The 19,375-nt window shown below is 38.5% G+C and overlaps 1 protein-coding gene across 1 annotated transcript; it reads left to right on the forward strand.

Annotated features, from left to right (window-relative positions):
• The first annotated feature begins 1,729 nt into the window (after window positions 1-1,729).
• LOC127804693 (probable endo-1,3(4)-beta-glucanase ARB_01444) lies at window positions 1,730-4,154 on the forward strand. Its single transcript, XM_052341629.1, has one exon. The coding sequence runs from the start codon at window positions 1,748-1,750 to the stop codon at window positions 3,926-3,928; it is 2,181 nt and encodes a 726-aa protein (XP_052197589.1). The 5' UTR covers window positions 1,730-1,747; the 3' UTR covers window positions 3,929-4,154.
• Window positions 4,155-19,375: the final 15,221 nt, after the last annotated feature.

Genomic DNA, 19,375 nt, shown 5'->3' on the forward strand with positions numbered 1-19,375 from the left:
AGCACTGGAGCTGTTATCTAATGTATCATTAAATTAGACGTTCCATCTTATAATTTTGAAAAATTACGCTAATCTCTTCTACCATACTTGTAAGGGATTTAATGGTAACTCAGGGATGTACCCTCAATAACACCCTTCTCCTTTATATTTGATTAAAAGATAAAAATACTTTTTATATTTAAGAAATATCAAAAGTTTCTATTTTTTTTTTTTTTGTTAAACATCGAGTGCATTGAATATAATTTATCTTACTCTTTAATCAAAATATATAAAAAGTATTTTCAAAAAATATAAAAAAAAAAAAACTTTAGTAGTTGATTGATAAGACTAAAGTTTGTGTGTACTTAAACAACAAAATGGATTATAAAATTAATTGAAATAATTATAATAAACACTCATGAAATTTTAGTATAAAGAAACCTCGATTTTTTTATTAAAAAAATAAGTAAAATTATAATTTTACATTTTATTTCTCTTAACTCTTTTAATTTACAAAAACAAAAAGAATTAAAAAAATAATAAAAACATCCGAGGTTCAAAATTTTTGTGACGTCTTGGATGACATAATTATTACTAAAATGCAACCGTAAAGTTGAAAGGGAAGAAATGTCAAAAGTTTCTATTTTTTTTTTTAATATAGAGAGTCTTGTATGTAATTTATCTTATTCTTTAATCAAAAGATATATAAGGTATTTTCAAAAATATAAAAAAAAAAAAAAACTTTAGTGGTTGATAATACTAAAGTTTGTTTTAGTATAAAGAAACCTTAATTATTTTTATTAACAAAATGAGTAAAATTATAATTTTACTCTTTATTATAATTAGTTTATAATCTACTTTTGGATAAAGGAGGATGGAATAAAAGCTTGAAATCAAGTGAAGTATATGAAATTAAGAAAAGAAAAAAAAACTAAGAATTATTATAATTGTGTAAAACTTATTATATGAATTTTTTTAATATCATATGTCATGAACAATAGCTAATCTAATCTAGAGAAAGATCCTTTATCCAAAGAAATAAACTTTTTAATTTTTATCCAAAGAATTAGGATGAAATAATTTTTATCTCATCCTAATTTCAAGACTCTAAATAAGTTTGAGTTTAACGAAAAGAAATAAACTTTTTTAATTTTTAAGAGCTCATTCTTAAACCAAAGTCATGGAGATCAACCATGCCAATCATTTTCTTGAGTTTACTTTGATAGTAGATGTTGGAAGAAGAAAGTATTTTTTATAAACATATATCTCACAAGATAAATTATGAAATTAAATATAAATTTTTTATTATAAGACAAGCAAACATAAATAATACTTATTTCATATTAAATTGAGACTCTAAATTTCCAACACCACTTAAACTAGATTATTGAGAATCTTTACTATTATTATTATTATTATTAAATAGGTAATTGAAGCCTTTGAGTCAAAAATTAAGTTAATGAATTCCTTGATATAAAAATAGAAAAACCATTTGAGTTGAAATGGAATTTCCAAAAATGAAAATATGACTTTCTTTTCCTGCAAGACTCCTCCCAAATTTATTCCCTTTCTTTCCTCATATTAATCCATAAACTTCACTTCCAATTCAATTCAAACTTGTCACCCTCCAAGCACTAAATTTGTCATCTCAACCCAACTCTTTGTCTTTCCCTCTCTCCCATCTCCATTGCCTAAATTAGTCAACTCAACTCGGCCAGACTCGACTCGCCTTTATTAATCATTTATTTATAAATAAATATAGGCCACCATGCTCAGGAAAATCGATAGAGAATTCAGACGCGTAATCGGAAAGAAGAAACGTCGCCCGCCCCAGCCCCAGCCCCCGCCTCCGCCTCCCTCTCCTCCTCCTCCCTCTCCTCCTGCTCCGCTGCCCGTTGAGCCCCCACCGCGGCCGACCCACCCGTTCCTCTTCCCCCAAACCCAGTCCACTGTCCTCCCCGACCCCTCACCCTTCTTCTCTCCTCACCTTCTCTCCTCCCCTCTCCCTACCAACTCCTTTTTCCAGAACTTCGTCCTCAAAAATGGCGACCAACCCGAGTACTTCCACCCCTACCTCGTTAAATCTTCTCTCTCATCTCTCTCTCTCTGCTACCCGTCTCTCTTCTCCAACTCCGCCTTCACCTACCAGGTCTTCAACGCCGATCTCACCGTCTCCGCTTCAGAAGTCTCCGAACCGATCTCGAACCACGTTGTCTCCTCTTTCAGCGATCTCAGCGTAACCCTCGACCTCCCGTCGAGCAATCTCCGGTTCTTCCTCGTCCGAGGAAGCCCTTACTTGACCTGCGTAGCCGCCGCCAACGTTTCCCTCTCGATTTCGACCATTCACGCCATTCTTGAGTTCTATTCCAACACTTCCCTCACCAAATACACCATCAAGCTCAACAACAACCAGACATGGCTGTTGTATTCCTCTTCGCCGATTAGCCTTACCCACGACGTTTCCAGGATCAGTTGCGGCGGGTTCACCGGCAGAATCCGGATTGCTGTTCTTCCCGATTCGGATCCCCGATCCGAAGCGATACTCGATCGGTTCAGTTCTTGTTATCCTGTGTCTGGCGAAGCCGCGTTTACGAAGCCATTCTGTGTGGAGTACAAATGGCAGAAAAAAGGGTGGGGAGATCTGCTCATGCTGGCTCACCCTCTCCATCTTCGGCTTCTCTCGGGCAGTGATTGTGGCGCCATTGTTTTGGATGATTTCAAGTACAAAAGCATCGATGGTGAGCTTGTGGGCGTTGTTGGAGATTCATGGGCATTGAAAACTGACCCTGTTTCCGTAACCTGGCACTCAATCGGAGGTATCAAAGAAGAGTCCTTTCCTGAAATTATTAAGGCGCTTAGCAAAGATGCCGAGGCTCTCAAGTCAGCAACAATATCGACAACATCGTCCTATTTTTACGGCAAACAGATTGCAAGAGCTGCAAGATTGGCTTTGATTGCAGAAGAAGTGTGTTTTCTTGGTGTAATCCCGGTTGTCAGTAAGTTCTTGAAGGATTCAATGGAGCCATGGCTGGATGGAACGTTTAGGGCGAATGGTTTCGTGTATGATGGGAAATGGGGCGGTATTCTGACCAAACGAGGTTCTTTGGACTCGGGGGCTGATTTCGGGTTTGGAGTCTACAATGATCACCATTACCAGCTGGGACACTTTGTTTATGCAATTGCAGTGCTTGCTAAGATTGATCCGGCCTGGGGGAGAAAGTACAGGCCTCAAGCATATGCGCTCGTGGCGGATTTTATGAACTTGAGCAAGCGAGGGAATTCAAGTTATCCCCGGTTGAGATGCTTCGATTTGTGGAAATTGCATTCGTGGGCTGGAGGGCTGACTGAATTTGCAGACGGGAGAAATCAGGAGAGCACGAGCGAGGCGGTGAATGCGTATTACTCGGCAGCGCTGATGGGGCTGGCTTATGGAGACGGCCACCTGGTTGCCACTGGATCGACGCTGGCAGCGATGGAGATCCATTCAGCTCGAACATGGTGGCATGTGAGAGAGGGAGACAGTTTATATCCAGAAGATTTCACAAGAGATAACAGAGTAGTGGGGGTATTGTGGGCTAATAAGAGGGACAGTGGCCTCTGGTTCGCTCCAGCCGGCTGGAGGGAATGCAGGCTGGGGATTCAACTCTTGCCTCTACTGCCAATTAGCGAAATCCTCTTCTCTGAAATTGACTTCGTGAGAGAGCTTGTAACATGGACGATGCCGGCCCTGGCAAGAGAGGGAGTGTCAGAAGGATGGAAGGGATTTGTGTATGCTTTGGAAGGGATTTACGACAAGGAAGGTGCTTTGAGGAAGATCAGGAACTTGAAAGGGTTCGACGATGGCAACTCACTTACCAATCTACTCTGGTGGATCCACAGCCGAGGTGACGATGAAATGGGATATGAAGGGGGAGGGAAACTCTGCTGGTTTGGCCACTACTGTCACTGAGATGATCAATTATGTGGTTTGTCTAATAATAAGTTGTTCATGCTGAAGATGTAGAGAAGTCAAGGCCGTTCTTCTTCTTCTTCTTCTTCTTCTTAAAGAACCAATCTGGTACACTTATACCTGGGTTGCTCTACTCATTGTTACTGAAAATTGTGTGTATTTGTAAATTTGTTTGCATCTATCTATACAAACATAAGATCAATAATACTCTAGCTTCTTGTTACTACTTCATGTTGTTAAAGCCAACCTGCCTGCCTGCCTGCCTGCCAGCATTGAGGTTTTTGATTTTATTCATTCTTGAGGCTGTAAGAGAATATTTTTATTACTTTCAGATATTTTTATCATACCAAAAAAGTAAAAAATTACATTAAAGTTTACTCCTGCATATCGTAAAGAAGTATTCGGTTTGGATATTTAATTATCTATAGATATTTTCTCAAATGAGTGGGCAATAAGATTAATATATATGAAAAAAAAATAAAGATAAAACTTAAAAAGGATTTGTCCGCTTCATGTTTCTACTTACTTTCTCGTTAACCACGTGGCAAGAGAAGAGGACACTAAAATTTGGAAACTCCGAGAAATAATAACTGAAAAATGTGAAATTTTTGTAAAGGGAGAAAAGAATGAAAATGAAAAGAAAAAAAAAAAAGAAACAATCTCACACGCCCCCAAGTGGATTGATGGATTTTGCAATGGTTTTTGATTAATCCAAGCAAAATGCCACGCTAATACACTTTTACGGCAATGAGAATGAGATCGCGGAGAGATACAGAAAGAATTTGAAGAACATGCATGCATGCCCGTGTTATTGCGACCAGAGCTCATGGCCGGTGATATGATTATTTCTTGTTTACATTTGCTTCCTCCTTTTAACACTTATAGCCAATCCACACCACTTTCTTGGAAGTCTTCGTTAGTGTACGTATGTCCAAGGATTGTTAATCTGGGTGTGAACCCGTTGTTTAATTCCTCTGTTCTTTGATCATTTTAATCCTTTTTTTTGATTGATTTCGTGAGTTTGAATTTTTTTTTATGTAATGAGACAAAACTTCACATTTATAATTTATCTATCTTCAAGTAATCGAGAACATGAACATAGAAATCGCGCAAAAATAATCATTTTAAATTCTATATTAGATAATATACCAAATGTGTTATTAATATGGCATAACGAACAGGTAAATAAAAATAATCATTATTTTCTAAAATTAAGAATCTTAACTAAATAAAGACATTTATAATTATTATTACTCGATTATAACAATAATTTTTTAGATGAAAAATCGCTGATGGATGACTCTCTCGAGGTGGAGCGATAACGATGGATGAGTCTCTCGAGAGAAGTAACAACAATGGATAAGTCCCTCAGCTAGATTGAGAGCAACGAATGACCTATCCAAAAAAAAAATTGGTCAGGGGCGTGGGTGAGGATTTTGTGCAAACCCTCTGATGCTTAAGTTAATTCCTTGAAAGTGTAGAATAGTAAAATGCAAAAAGAAGAAAGATCGCATATCGAATGAAGGAAAGAGATCCCTTATTTATAGCGATGGGAAGGGCAACCATGTGTCGAGTAGCCTAATTTTCTTGGCAAGAATTTTAGAGAGGCTTTAACCAAGTCTCGCGAGGGTAGTTTTGACCGATTCTTTAAGATGTGTTGAGCGCGAGGCACACAAATGCAATCGTGGTGCCCTTGGTGACCTTCACTCGAAGGTAAGTACAAACATGGGCGTTGGCATGCGTAAACATACAATGAGGTGATCGAGTGGGCATGTGAGGATACGCAAGGTAAACATGCATTAGACACCCTCAACGGACCTTTCTCGAGAGTGTGTAGTACCCCTGAGAGGGGTCTCTCAAGAGTATGAGAGTACACCCGAGAGACGTATTTCAAGGTTGGAGGCCCTCTTTTCCTTGGCCACGCCGCCGTGTGGCAACAAAGGGAAAACGAGCATTGTTTGACCATTGTTTGGCCGCTTTTCCTTGGCCACGCTGCCTAGGGCCCCCTCTCTTGGCTGCACGAAATGGCCGTGCGTGGAGGTCCCCGTCCCCGCTGCATGATGGGCTAATTGGCTTCCCATGTGGCATCTTGAGGGTCCGTTATGTGGCAGTCCCAAGAACTGCCACGTGACATTTCTTCTTCCTGAACTTATTATTATTTTAATTATTTTGAGAGGCGTAACAATAATGAATACACTAAAGACCAAGTAATTTAAGAATGACAGGTTATATAACATAGCACTTGAGCTGTTATCTAAAGTATCACTAAATTACGCGTTCTATCTTATAATTTTGAAATATTACTCTTCTACTTTATATTTAATTAAAATATAAAAATATTTGTTATATTTTATAGATGTCAAAATATCTTCTTCTTTTTTTGTTAAATATTGAGACTATTGAGTATAATTTATCTTTTTTTTTAAAAATATATAAAAAAAGCTTTAGTGGTTGGTAACACTAAAGTTTGTGTGTACTTAATTAACAAAATGGATTATGAAATTAATTGAGATAATTATAATAAATACTTGTCAAATTTGTCATTCTAATTATAATGGCACCTTAATTTTTTTGATTAACGAATTGAGTAAAATGACAATTTTACTCTTTATTTTTCTTAACTCTTTTAATTTAAAAACACTAAAGAAAAACCAATCACAGTCAACTATATTGAGGTACCATTAGTGTCGTTAATGCGCAAATCTTAGCTACCACTTGAAGCCCAACAAAGGTAAAAGAGCAACTGAAAGAGAAAAAAAAAAAAAGAGTGATACAGTTTATGATCTCATTATTATAAACTGTATAATTAATAAATAATTATGTTTAGTTATTTAATATGAATTTTTATTGAATCTCTAATATTTTTTATTTAAATACCCTTTTTAATAGAGTTATGTACTTGACATTTAAAAATAAAAAATCAATTTATATAATAAGACAAAACATTATGCGAGAACAATAGCCAACCTTGTGACAGAAGCCACCATGTCACGGAGCCAAATTTCCAATGAATGAGACACAATAAATTAGGACTTGTAGTAAGCAGTGAGTTCAATTTTTTATTTTGTGTAATGAGATAAAAATTTTATTTGTAATTTATCTCATCTGTCGAAATTGGCAATACAAACAGCAAGAGACCACGCAAGAAGATTAATTCTAAATTTTTAATATAAAAAATATTCTTATTTACCTAGCAGAAGTTTTTCACTTATTTAAAAAAAAATACTTTTTCTTAATAACATAAGCTGAGATTACATCTCTATTTATAAACATAAACCTAACACCATAAATTATAAAGTTAAATACTACGTCTAACTTTCAACACAAGTGGACATAAATAATCCTCGTCTCATACTAATTTTAATACTCTAAATAAGGTTGGGTTTATCGAGAAATCACAAATTTATCCTTAGGACATAGGTTATGTAACGACCCATTATTGGGTTTAGAATTTTAGAATGATATATTAACTTATTTTAGTTATTATATAAGTTGAGCAAATTTGATTCTTAATGTTGAAATAGATCTATGAGCTTGTATGTATGGGTTTAAATTAAATGGATGGGATAATGAGTTGGGCTTCAATTTATTTAAGGCAAATGGGCTAAGAGTTGGGCTTGGGCCTTTAAGGAAATAGAAGATGGGCCATTTATTTGGGCTTAAGCCCAATACAAAAAAAAAAAAAAAGACATCCACCATCTACGCATCATTACTTCCCAACCCCCATTTCTTTTTCTTCTTTCACCTTTTCTTTCACTTCTTCTTTATTGTTTTTCACTCCCTCTTTTACTTCTCCTTTCTTCTTTCACTCCTCCTTTTACTTCTTCTTTTTCCTTTTACTCCTACTTTCTTCTTTCACTTCTTTTTTTACACCTTCTTTTTCTTTCTCTTTATCTCATTTTCTTCTTCTCCCTCCCGACTTCTTCTTCTTCTTCTTCTTCTTCTTCTTCTTCTTCTTCCTCATCTAATACGCATTCTTTTTCTTCTCTACTGCTTCTATTCTGTTAAATTTTCTGTGGCAATTGGAGCTTCTGTGCGGGTGCTTCATCTTGATTTATTCATCCTCAGGCAAGTATCCTTTCTTCTTCTTCTTTTATTTTTCTCCCCTTCCATGTGTAGCATCTCTATTAAATTTTTTTATCTACATAGTATAAAATTCCTAAATATTGTGAGTCTATTTGATGTCTCAAAAGGGGTTTGATTCACCCCAATATTATTCTGTGAATGGCATTTTTCACCTCCATTATGATGGGAGTTTGTTCACCTTCATTGCTCATTGTAGAGTATTTATTGGTATATCTTATATGTGAATGATGTCTGGATAATTAATGTCTATACCCGAATGTCCCATGAAATTGTGGAAAAATATCAAGTTAATGTGTGAAAAAATTCGGATGCTACAGTACCATATAGTACCTATACAGTATCTCAATACAGTACCTATACAGTATCTCAATACAGTACCATACAGTACCTATACAGTATCTCAATATAGTACCTATACAGTATCTTGATACAGTACCTATACAGTATCTCAATACAGTACCATACAGTACCTATATAGTATCTCAATACAGTATCTCGATACAGTACCATACAGTACCTATACAGTATCTCGATACAGTACCATACAGTACCTATACAGTATCTCGATACAATACCATATAGTATCTCGCTATAGTATGATACCATATTCGTACAGTATACATACAGTATCTTGCTACAGTACCATACCGTATCCGTATAGTACCCCGCTACAGTACCCATCCGAAAATTTTTATTAATATTAATTAAACATTTACTTAATGTATTAGAGCGATTGTATGGTGGAAAAATAACAATTTTTGCCATAACATTCTTCAATGGTATTAAATGTATATTGAGAACGAGAATTTAAATTTTACATTGCTGGTAAATGCATACATGATGCATACATGTACATGATGCTCATATATATATGTTCTTAGCGCACTTATTATTTTGCGCGGAAATAAAGGGTACCCTAGGAGCGCCTGACGCGGGACGAGGTGGCCATAGCCCGGCAGGTTGTGCTCGATACGTTATGTGTTGATTTACTGATATGATGATTAACGCATATTTTGCATCGTGGCTTATGAGCCTATGGGATTTATACTTATGATGTATGCACTTGTATGATTATACATGAACAAAAATTTGAAATTTATAATTCTATGAGATATGATTTCCGACTCATATAATTGAATATTGATATGAAGTCGTTGTACACTCCTCTCGGTGTCATCATGATTTCTCTTTCTTCATACTGCTCCTTTGTACTAGAACTTGCTGAGCCTTGTGGCTCACTTGATCTTCTTATGCCATTCCAGGTAAAGGTAAAGCAGTCATTAAGGGCGAGTCCAGTGGGACTACAACCCAAGGGTAGTGGTGTACAGAGGCACTCAACTCGGAGATCCTAGTTGCGTTTTGGTGAGGTAGATTGATGAGATTTTAAATTGTTGTTTTACATTAGAGCCTCATATTCGGTTTGTATGGCCTAAGAGCCTAGATGTATCAACATTGGTTTGTAACGAAAGTTATTGATATTCCGCTGCGTGAAAATAGATAAATGTGTGTGTTTATTATGAGGTATTGTTCTATATCATCCTTGTGATGACCTCCTTTCGAATGTCCTATGCTAGCGGGTACATTCGGGAGTGGGCCCTTACAGTTTTGGTATCAGAGCCAGGTTAGGTATAGGAGTGAGGAGAGTCTCTGTACACTTAGGATTGGTGGGTAGAGTAGATGTGTGTTTAGTAGTCTAGTGAGACTAAGTTAAGATGGAGTACTAAAAGGTCTTTTGGTTGTACAGGAAATGAGTGGACGTCGAGGAAGGCAGCCGACACGCGCCCAAGGCAACCGGGCAATTCTTGCTCCAGGTCCTGATCCCATTCCGGAGCCTGCACCTGTATTTAACCCTACACCACCCCCAGCATCGCCTATTCCTACAGATTCAGTGGCAGAGTTGCGCCAAGAGGTTAGTGAGTTGAGGGGCACGATGGCTTCCATGTTGAGGCATTTCGAGGAATTCATGGCCCATCAGGGCAGGCCAGGACAGGCGCCGCCGTAGCAGGGAATGAGCCAGTCTTACAAGAAAATGTTAGTGGTCAGACGTCGAACCCAGTGCAGCAGGAGGTTGAGCCTCATGGTATGGATGGTAATGCTGGCAGTCAGTTGGTGAGGAACTTCATGGCACTCAGGCCATCGGAATTCAGAGGGGGAAATGACGTTCTGGTTGCAGAAAAGTGGCTGATGGCAATAGAGAAACATCTGCGGACCATAGGATGCACTGATGCACAGAAGGTATAGCTGGCCACATACCTACTTCGGGGAGCAGCTGAGAGATGGTGGGAGACGGCCAGACTGCGATTCAGGAACAGGGAGCCATCTTGGGCTGAATTTAGGGAGCTCTTCAACGCCAATTATTTTCCCGCCTGGGTTCGTATCCAGAAGACATACGAGTTCATCGAGTTGACCCAGGGCAACATGTCAGTGGCTCAGTATGAGGAGGAGTTCACCTCCCTAGCACGCTTTGCCCCCGAGTTAGTAGACACTGATGAGAAGAAAGCGACCAAGTTCTTGAGAGGGTTGCGAGTGGAGATTCGATTTCAGCTGGCAGGTGCGCAGTTCACTAACTATTCTACACTGGTACATCGGGCATACATCATTGAGAGGGAGAGGAGCGAGCTGAGAGCAGCCCTGACAGCTACTAGGGGGTCAGGCTCAGCCCAGGGACAGGGCAATGACAGGAAGAGGAAGGGTGCACCAGGGCCTTCGAGAGGCACGCCAGACATCCCCCCATGCAAGACATGTGGAAAAAGGCATCGTGACCCATGCCGCTATGACAGAGGGGTGACATGTTACACTTGTGGTCAGGCGGGGCACGTACAGAGGGACTGCCCTCAGGGGTCAGGTAGAGCAGGCAGCCAGGAGGTGACATGTTTTAAATGTGGGCGCAAGGGCCATAAGGCCAACGTTTGTTCAGTGCCACCCCAGCGAGGAGGCCAAAGGCCGGGGTATCAGAGTGATAGATCTGGGCAGAGGCAGTCAGTGCCTAGACTTCAGGGGATGGCACCATCATTGGCACTACCATCAGGACAGAGCACCGCAGATGCTGATAGACCCCACATCCAGGGGCGAGTGTTCGCCTTGACTACAGCTGAAGCAGAGCAAGGGAAGGACACAGTGCAAGGTATCTTATCCTTATATGATATTGATGTTTGTGTTTTATTTGATACGGGATCCACACACTCTTTTGTTGCACCTCGGGTGGTATGTCATATTCCAATTTTCAGTACATTGTTATCATATTATTTGATTGTAACTACTCCGGGAGATACGAAAATGGTGGGTAGTGAGGTGTATAGGGATTGTAAAATCATAGTGCACGATAAGGAGTTTCCGGGGAATTTGGTGGTGCTAGACATAAAAGATTTTGATCTTATTTTGGGCATGGACTGGCTATCCCAACACTATGCTAAGGTTGATTGTCGGCACAAGGTAATTCATTTTGAGTTGCCTCATCAGCCAATTGTTGTGTATAGAGGCATTAAACCAATGAGCTCCACACCCTTGATTTCGGTGATGAAGGCGGAGAAATTAATGCGACATGGTTGCGAGGCATATTTGGCTTTAGTGACGACTGATAATGAGGACAAGATGGAATTGCCAGATATTCCGGTGGTCTGTGAATTTCCCGATGTATTTCCTGAAGAGTTGCCAGGATTGCCGCCATCGAGGGAGGTTGAGTTCTCTATTGACTTAGTACCAGGTACGCAGCCAGTTTCTAGGGCTCCTTACAGAATGGCTCCAAATGAATTGAAAGAGCTAAAGGTGCAGTTGGAGGAATTGATTGAGAAGGGATTCATCCGCCCGAGTGCCTCATCTTGGGGTGCTCCAGTTTTATTCGTGAGGAAGAAGGATGGATCCATGAGATTATGCATTGACTACCGGCAGTTGAATCAGGTGACGTTGAAGAACAAATATCCCCTCCCCCGTGTTGATGACTTGTTGGACCAGTTACGTGGAGCATCCGTCTTTTCGAAGATTGACTTGAGGTCTGGATACCATCAAGTGAGGGTCAGAGAAGAAGATGTAAAGAAGACTGCTTTTCGCACTAGGTACGGCCATTACGAGTTTGTGGTCATGCCATTTGGGTTGACTAATGCCCCGGTAGTCTTCATGGATTTGATGAACAGGGTGTTTAGAGAGTATTTGGATAGCTTTGTTATAGTGTTAATTGATGACATACTCATCTACTCGCCGAGTTTGGAGAACCATGAGACCCACCTTAGGCTGGCATTGCAGAGGCTGAGGGAGAAGCAGTTGTATGCCAAGTTCAGTAAGTGTGATTTTTGGCAGCGACAGGTTGCCTTCTTGGGACACGTAGTATCTGGTGAGGGTATTTCAGTAGACCCTGAAAAAGTGAAGGCAGTGATTGAGTGGCCACAACCGACTACAGTGACTGGCATCAGGAGCTTTTTGGGGCTAGCAGGTTACTACAGAAGATTCATTGAGGGTTTCTCTAGGCTTTCATCTCCTATGACAAAGTTGACTCGGAAGGGAGTCAAGTACGAATGGAACGAGGCTTGTGAGCGTAGCTTTGAGGAGTTGAAGAAGAGGCTAACCTCAGCACCAGTATTGGCTATTCCTAGGAGTGGAGAGACATTTTCCATCTTCAGTGATGCGTCACACTCAGGTCTCGGATGTGTATTGATGCAGGATGGACGAGTGAATGCCTATGCCTCGAGACAATTGAAGAAACATGAGGTGAACTACCCTACCCATGACTTGGAGTTAGAGGCAGTAGTGTTTGCTCTCGAGATTTGGAGGCATTACCTTTATGGAGAGAAGGTGGAGATTTATACTGACCATAAAAGTTTAAAGTACCTTTTCTCCCAGAAGGAGTTGAACATGAGGCAACGTAGGTGGATGGAGCTGTTGAAGGACTATGATTGTGAGATCTTGTACCATCCGGGGAAGGCCAACGTGGTGGCCGACGCATTGAGTCGCCGAGGGGCTTATATGGCGGCTATGAAGACCCAGGAATGGATGCTTTTGAGTCAGATGGGGGAGTTATCTATCTCTGGACCCGAAGAGAGACCTACGGGGTATTGTTCGTACCTAAGGATACAACCTGATGTGATGGAACATATTAGGGTGCAACAATCACACGATGTGAAGTTGGCCCAGATCTTAGCAGATGTGGGGAAGTTTTCCCCAGTGGGTTTCGGCCAAAGGGGCGATGGGATGCTACTATTCCAAGATCGGATTTGTGTACCAGATGATGCGGAGATCAGGAACGAGATTTTGGCAGAGGCTCATAAGTCCCGCTATACGATTCACCCCGGCACGACGAAGATGTATCAGAATCTACGGAGGCAGTTTTGGTGGGATGGTCTGAAGAGAGATGTGGCAAGATATGTATCCCAGTGTGCAGTGTGCCAGCAGGTTAAGGCAGAACATCAAAAACCAGCAGGTCTCCTACGGTCGTTGCCCATTCCAGAGTGGAAGTGGGATAACATATCCATGGACTTCGTGTCAGGGCTACCAAGGACAACGAAGGGGTGCGATGCTATTTGGGTGATAGTAGACCGTTTGACGAAATCAGCCCATTTCCTACCGATTAAGAAGACTTACCGTTTGAACCACCTTGCGAAGTTATATGTGGAGGAAGTGGTGAGATTACATGGAGTTCCCTCTAGTATCGTGTCGGATCGGGACCCTCGATTTACTTCACACTTTTGGGGAGCGTTGCAAGATGCTTTGGGGACGAAGCTAAAGTTTAGTACCGCGTTCCACCCTCAGACAGATGGACAGTCAGAGAGGACCATCCAGACATTAGAGGACATGTTGAGGGCATGTGTGTTGGATTTCCATGGTAGTTGGGATGATCATCTGCCACTAGTAGAATTCGCTTACAACAACAGTCACCACTCTAGTATTGGTATACCGCCTTATGAGGCACTTTACGGCAGGCCGTGTAGATCACCCATTTGTTGGGAGGAGATTGGAGACAGAGCATTATTGGGGCCAGAGATTGTTGAGCAGACATCAGAAAAGATTCGGATTATCAGGGCTAGAATGAAGGTCGCACAGGACCGACAAAAGAGCTATGCGGATAAAAGACGTCGAGACTTGGAGTTCTCAGCTGGGGACCACGTATGGCTGAGAGTGATGCCCATAAAGGGCGTACGCAGATTTGGGGTGTCGGGGAAGCTTAGTCCTCGCTATATTGGACCGTTTGAAATCTTGGAACGGGTTGGCCCTTTGGCCTATAGGTTGGCCTTGCCACCACAGTTAGCTGGCGTTCATAATGTCTTCCATGTGTCCATGTTAAGGAAGTACGTGCCGGATCCCCAGCATATCATCGACTATCAGACTATAGAAGTCAAGGAGGATGTCACATACGAGGAGAAACCTGTTAGTATTTTGGAGCGGAAAGAGAAAGTGCTACGAAATCGATCGATTCCATTTGTTAAAATTCAGTGGCAGCGTCACTCTTTAGATGAGGCTACTTGGGAGCGCGAGGAGGAGATGAGGTGTCTTTTCCCCCAGCTATTCGAGTGACCAGACAGGAATTTGGGGACCAAATTCTTTGAAGGGGGGGAGAAACTGTAACGACCCATTATTAGGTTTAGAATTTTAGAATGATATATTAACTTATTTTAGTTATTATATAAGTTGAGCAAATTTGATTCTTAATGTTGAAATAGATCTATGGGCTTGTATGTATGGGTTTAAATTAAATGGATGGGATAATGAGTTGGGCTTCAATTTATTTAAGGCAAATGGGCTAAGAGTTGGGCTTGGGCCTTTAAGGAAATAGAAGATGGGCCATTTATTTGGGCTTAAGCCCAATACAAAAAAAAAAAAAAAAAAAAAAAAAAAAAAAAAAAAGACATCCACCATCTACGCATCATTACTTCCCAACCCCCATTTCTTTTTCTTCTTTCACATTTTCTTTCACTTCTTCTTTATTGTTTTTCACTCCCTCTTTTACTTCTCCTTTCTTCTTTCACTCCTCCTTTTACTTCTTCTTTTTCCTTTTACTCCTACTTTCTTCTTTCACTTCTTTTTTTACACCTTCTTTTTCTTTCTCTTTATCTCATTTTCTTCTTCTCCCTCCCGACTTCTTCTTCTTCTTCTTCTTCTTCTTCTTCTTCTTCTTCTTCTTCCTCATCTAATACGCATTCTTTTTCTTCTCTACTGCTTCTATTCTGTTAAATTTTCTGTGGCAATTGGAGCTTCTGTGCGGGTGCTTCATCTTGATTTATTCATCCTCAGGCAAGTATCATTTCTTCTTCTTCTTTTATTTTTCTCCCCTTCCATGTGTAGCATCTCTATTAAATTTTTTTATCTACATAGTATAAAATTCCTAAATATTGTGAGTCTATTTGATGTCTCAAAAGGGGTTTGATTCACCCCAATATTATTCTGTGAATGGCATTTTTCACCTCCATTATGATGGGAGTTTGTTCACCTTCATTGCTCATTGTAGAGTATTTATTGGTATATCTTATATGTGAATGATGTCTGGATAATTAATGTCTATACCCGAATGTCCCATGAAATTGTGGAAAAATATCAAGTTAATGTGTGAAAAAATTCGGATGCTACAGTACCATATAGTACCTATACAGTATCTCAATACAGTACCTATACAGTATCTCAATACAGTACCATACAGTACCTATACAGTATCTCAATATAGTACCTATACAGTATCTTGATACAGTACCTATACAGTATCTCAATACAGTACCATACAGTACCTATATAGTATCTCAATACAGTATCTCGATACAGTACCATACAGTACCTATACAGTATCTCGATACAGTACCATACAGTACCTATACAGTATCTCGATACAATACCATATAGTATCTCGCTATAGTATGATACCATATTCGTACAGTATACATACAGTATCTTGCTACAGTACCATACCGTATCCGTATAGTACCCCGCTACAGTACCCATCCGAAAATTTTTATTAATATTAATTAAACATTTACTTAATGTATTAGAGCGATTGTATGGTGGAAAAATAACAATTTTTGCCATAACATTCTTCAATGGTATTAAATGTATATTGAGAACGAGAATTTAAATTTTACATTGCTGGTAAATGCATACATGATGCATACATGTACATGATGCTCATATATATATGTTCTTAGCGCACTTATTATTTTGCGCGGAAATAAAGGGTACCCTAGGAGCGCCTGACGCGGGACGAGGTGGCCATAGCCCGGCAGGTTGTGCTCGATACGTTATGTGTTGATTTACTGATATGATGATTAACGCATATTTTGCATCGTGGCTTATGAGCCTATGGGATTTATACTTATGATGTATGCACTTGTATGATTATACATGAACAAAAATTTGAAATTTATAATTCTATGAGATATGATTTCCGACTCATATAATTGAATATTGATATGAAGTCGTTGTACACTCCTCTCGGTGTCATCATGATTTCTCTTTCTTCATACTGCTCCTTTGTACTAGAACTTGCTGAGCCTTGTGGCTCACTTGATCTTCTTATGCCATTCCAGGTAAAGGTAAAGCAGTCATTAAGGGCGAGTCCAGTGGGACTACAACCCAAGGGTAGTGGTGTACAGAGGCACTCAACTCGGAGATCCTAGTTGCGTTTTGGTGAGGTAGATTGATGAGATTTTAAATTGTTGTTTTACATTAGAGCCTCATATTCGGTTTGTATGGCCTAAGAGCCTAGATGTATCAACATTGGTTTGTAACGAAAGTTATTGATATTCCGCTGCGTGAAAATAGATAAATGTGTGTGTTTATTATGAGGTATTGTTCTATATCATCCTTGTGATGACCTCCTTTCGAATGTCCTATGCTAGCGGGTACATTCGGGAGTGGGCCCTTACAGGTTAAGTGGCAAACAAGTAATACGCTGGAATTAATTAGTAGTGTTGTTGTACTTTTTGTACATTAGTTTTAATGATGAAAAACATTTATTGGTTTAATCCCTAAGTTATGAGTCAAGATTATGATTTTCAACGTACATCAATTTCAATATCATGTATTTCTTTGTGAAAATGAAAACTAAAAGCATTTTAAGTATCAAGATTTCAAAACCCTATTTTTGACTAAGTCTAGAAGATTAGTATCTTATAAGGAGACATATATGAAAATATTTTTATTTTGAAAAACTATCTCTCGATAATTTGATATCTAACATTCATTAGTGCTAAAACGATTTTTAATAAATTTTTCATTAAATAGAAAGTATATATTTTAGAGGTGGTAAAATCACAAAATCCTAAGTTTGTACTAAAATCCAAAATCTACTTTCTTATTGTTTTGGATTTTGATTTTCTAGATATTTTTATTGAATCCAAATAGGAGGTACTTCGTTATTTACATTTACGTATTAAAGTAAATGAAAGGTAAAATATAAATAAAATAAGCTGTGATGTATACATGCTGTGGATTGTGCTTTCATGTAAATGTTTCTGAATATCTGTCATGTTTCTATGCATGTTTCGAAACCCCTTTGAAAATATTTTCAATGTTTTCAAGTGCATGTACTATTTCGAAACATCTATGTATTAGCATTTATTTCAGGTTTTGAACTATATTTCGAAACCTATATATTATGTTTCGAAACTTCATTTCCAGAGATGTGTGTTTCGAAACCTTTGATGGTATGTTTCGAAACCTATATAGTATGTTTCGAAACCTATGTCTCTGTCAGTAGATATCCGAGATGTTTTTTGCTTTGCATTTTTAATATTTATCTAAAAGTTTCTCAAAACATTTTTTAATGCATTCTCCATGGCTTGCAAAATTCAAATTCAAATTTGAAATGAATATCATTATTATGTGTTAGTGGGGAATAGATTATGTCTCTCACTTATTGTTGTCTCTTGATGCATATCCAGCTCGAAAAATTGTATGTTTTGAAACATGAGAAGTATGTTTCGAAACCTATGTGTAAAATTGTGATGTTTCAAAACCTATTATGTATGTTTCGAAATCTACTTTTCTGTCTTGTCTCTAACGGCTATAAAACGGTCAAATTTCTATCTTTTGGTGTAAATAGCAGGTATTTGAAGACAGGAAGAGATTGATAAAGAGACAACAAGACACAACGAGTGAGCACACACTAGAGACACACACACAAGCACAAGTGATCTAAATTAGTTTGATAAGCTTTCAAGAAGATCCATTCATACGATCCTAGATGTGCATTGTGATGTGAAAAATGAGAAGCAAGTGCAAACAACTAGTCTCATCTCTTCAGCTCTCCTCACCTCAAGTTAAGAGGTTTGTACAACCACATTGGTAAGATATTCATTGTTATACATTCCATTGGGTTGTAAAAAAAAACTTTATTTATCTTGATTGTTGTAAGGTTTGAGTTTAGCCTAAAACTCATTGTGGTATAAAAGTTTGAGTTAAGCCTAAAACTCATCGTGTCAAAGGTTTGAGTTTAGTCTTAAAACTCATTTGGTGCTAGGTTTGAGTTGAGCCCGTAAAAACTCACTTTGTAAGGTTTTATGGTGAACCGTGATAAAACCCTTGTTGTGGTTGATCACTAAGTAAAAAGTGATTGGGATTAAAAAATCCTTCAAGTGGGTAAGCTTGAAGGTAGTGGATTAGGCGGGGTGCCGAACCACTATACATCTTGTATGCAAGTGTTTTTTAACTTTCGCTTATCATTATTGCCTATTACACATGCTTTCATATGCTTTGTTATCAAAGTCTAAAATAAAGTTTTCGTAAGCATAAGTTTATACATATACATAGAAAACATATATTTGATATACAAACATCTTTGGTATACTCTTAAATATATAAATCATATTTTTCAAAGATCATTATTTTGAAATATAAGGTAAAGGATTTCGAATCAAGTAAAACAATGAAGTAGATTTCGAAACATACATTTCATATTTCAAAACTTGTAAAACAGTGAGTTATATTTCGAAACATATATAGTAGATTAAGAAACCTAGTTAACAGAAAGGTTTATTTCAAAACATATAGCCTATATTTCGAAATCTAGTATTCTATCAACAATCAAAGTTTTAAATTATCAAAAATCTATATAAATCTCAATTCACCCCCTCTTAAAATATATTTGCCATCATTAGGAACCAACAAGTAGGTCACGAGTTTAATACTTGATCTAGATAAAGGTCAAAAATCTACCTGCGATTTACCTTATTTGCTGAAATTGAGGGCACGAACGACAAGAAATAACGTTAATGCGATAATCTCGAGAAGTCACAAACTTTTTTAATTTTAAATAACCTTAAATCAAACACTTCAAAATTAATCATGCAAATCATTTTCTTGAGTCTAAGGAAAATATCGACTTTGAGTGACTTTGTAAACATGTTTTCTTTCTTGCTTTGATAGCATAAGTTGGAAGAAGAAAATTCA

This window comes from Diospyros lotus, chromosome 6, assembly GCF_014633365.1.
Source record: "Diospyros lotus cultivar Yz01 chromosome 6, ASM1463336v1, whole genome shotgun sequence".
NCBI classification, from domain to species: Eukaryota; Viridiplantae; Streptophyta; class Magnoliopsida; order Ericales; family Ebenaceae; genus Diospyros; species Diospyros lotus.